Source organism: Echinops telfairi, unplaced genomic scaffold, assembly GCF_000313985.2.
Source record: "Echinops telfairi isolate 266 unplaced genomic scaffold, ASM31398v2 ScPeMD7_7463;HRSCAF=8501, whole genome shotgun sequence".
NCBI lineage: Eukaryota > Metazoa > Chordata > Mammalia > Afrosoricida > Tenrecidae > Echinops > Echinops telfairi.
The window spans coordinates 6,902,733-6,905,284 of record NW_022111363.1 but is presented as its reverse complement, the minus strand read 5'-3'; the positions used below and the strand labels follow the sequence as shown (position 1 = coordinate 6,905,284).

Genomic DNA, 2,552 nt, shown 5'->3' with positions numbered 1-2,552 from the left:
AGGGACTCTTAACTGGAGTCTGGAGCCTTACCACACATATGGTAAGAGCTTCAGTTTTCTGTCTGTTTATTTTTTGTTTGTTTTTGGTCCTTCAGGACTGCTTCGCGATTTCCTAGACGGTCCAATGAAAACCCATCCCCCCGTTTTGATAAAAAAAGGTACCTGGCAACCGGGCTCCTCTACCTTTCCCCAAGGCTCCCCCCTAAGATATGTTCAAGGTAATTTATTTTTAGTAGCTATGCGCTATGGCTGCCATCATGCGAGGATCGGTAATTTTTTGGCAGATGGTTCTTAAGGCTGAGGAAAGAGGCCAAGGCTAGTGTATGAAAGGTAAAAAGATAAAAACACTCACCTGTGAGTTCTGATTAAGTGACTGAAACTCCCTACATGCGGTTTCCCCTCCTCGAGCTCCGGCTTTCCGAGAGCTGAGGTGGACGGCAGAGCAGGGTGAGAACAATACCGGCCCCTCCTTTGTACCTCCTGTGCCTTTGTCAAACCAAATCTGAAGGAATGAAAGTTTCACACCGATTCGAATTGGAAATCCCAGCATGACAAATATCTGTAATATACAGTACATGCCACACCCTACTGCCTTTGTAACTAAGCACAGAGGGGACAATGGAACGAAACAGAAACAAAACACCTGGGCCTGGCCCACTCCGTCGTTCGCACACCACGCGGACTTGCTTTCCCCTACAAATCAGTGAGAAGTAAGGCCGACTGGGAAAGGCGGATGGAACCATTGAGAACAGAAATAACCAGAGCAGAACTATCTTTCCCTCCCCCCTCCTCTGGCAACTCAAATTCGTCCTCTTCTATAAAAAGGAACAGGCCGCACCTGTCGGGTCTGTTCAGGACAATGAAAAAGGAGGAGCCCTTTACGCCCCAAACCTTTCTGGGTCGTGCGGGGTATCTCTACTGAGCCGTCTACAGATACGGAATTAAAGACAGATTCAACCTCACTGGGACACACCTGGCTTGCAGATAACCCTGTACAGTAATGTAGTTCCACAGCAAACAGAACATTTTCTGAACCACAGTCTAATTTTCTAGTCTTCACTGCTCTAAGTATTGGAAACATGGGCAGCAGCAAAGAGTTCTCATTGTTTGTTCACCCAAATCTTTACAACAACAGAGAAGAATGCGGCATGGATACACTAAATTCTGAACTATGAAATCTAAACTGTGCTGGTTCTCCTTTTCCCAAACTGAGTTTTGAACAGAGAGCAGTTATTGGAAGAATAAACAACAGAACGTCAAAACCAAACAACAGAAGAAAAAAAAAGGAAAAGAAAGCGGGTTCGGGGAGAAAGAAGGCTCTGAGGAATTCCAGCAGGTAAATTCCAACACGGGAGATTTCAGAGACAATTCCGAAAGCAAACCCCAACCAAAAAACCCACTTTTTTTGTTGTTTTCTTTTTTAGAAAAATAAATGTGCACAAAGGGAAAGAAAAAGGAATGTAACAAACAACAAAAAACAAGGCACAGAATTTTCTGCAATCTACCTAAAAAACAAAAATCAAAAACCCCAAAACCAAAAACTCAAGTATCCAAGTTCGACTTGGTAAGAACAAATATAGCTAAAAAACAAACAAACAAAAGCCCCCAAACTAACCAACCAAACAACAAAAACGAGGTGTCAAACAGCAGTGTACTTTTCAGAGAACATTGTTTTTCTTTTTGTAACACAGCAAATCCCAAGTCTTCCCAGTCTCGCACCTCTCCACCCATTCATAAAAAAACACACGAGTTTCTCGCCAGTTCCAATAGCACTGTCTCTTTATCACCTAAACAGGGCCGGCTGGACACCTCATGGGAACAAAAAGGCTGATCTAGATGAAGTACTCTTTCTTTTCTTCCGAGTTGTTCTGTCCTCCTTCTGCATTGATTATAGCTGTGTCTGCGTCTGCTGCGTCATCGGCTCCTTTGGCTTCGTGAGTGAAGTATGTACCTGAAAGATGAAGGGTAGAGCACCGTGACTCTCTGGCGGCCTCTGTGTAAAGAGGTACAGAGATGGCAACTTGCTTTATGGCCATCATCAGCCGAAGTGGTGTGCAGGCAGCAGAGGGGAAAAAACAATTGGAAGAAGAGAGGGAGGTTGGGGGCGCAGGGCGGGGGGGAGACAAATGGGTTTCCGGGGCTTCCAAAGGCACCACTCCAACGGAACCGCTGTGATATAAGTCGGCAAATGAGACATTAGAGTAGTGATGATGGCCAGAGGATGTCAGCGGAAGAAGGCGTGAGTGGGAGTTAAAGAGGCAGGAAGCTGGAGAGCTGCTGACTAACAGTGCACACCCAGGACCCAGGGCCAGCTGGGCGCACGCGCAGGGTGAAGGACCAAAGCAAGGAAGAGCAATTAGCCAATAAGTGAATGGGGGACCCCGGGACGTTTCTACCGCCACCTCCAAGTAGCCTGTTTGACCCAGAGGCTTCTGTCCTCGTCGTGAGTGAGGGAGGCCTTGAACAGGCACAGGCACGGCTGCTTTCCTACAACCTTTCCTTTCAGAGTGGACTTCCAGACTGAGGCTGGGGTATCTAGATTGCTAACAAGG

The 2,552-nt window shown here is 46.5% G+C and overlaps 1 protein-coding gene across 1 annotated transcript in view; it reads right to left on the bottom strand.

The window, feature by feature from the left end:
* Nucleotides 1-1,652: 1,652 nt before the first annotated feature.
* Nucleotides 1,653-2,552, bottom strand: part of CADM1 (cell adhesion molecule 1) — a 405,565-nt gene continuing 404,665 nt past the window's right edge. Inside the window, exon 12 of the mRNA XM_004712801.2 lies at nucleotides 1,653-1,951. Within this exon, the coding sequence (XP_004712858.1) occupies nucleotides 1,833-1,951 (119 nt within the window). The 3' untranslated portion in view covers nucleotides 1,653-1,832. The remainder of the gene's footprint in view (nucleotides 1,952-2,552) is intronic.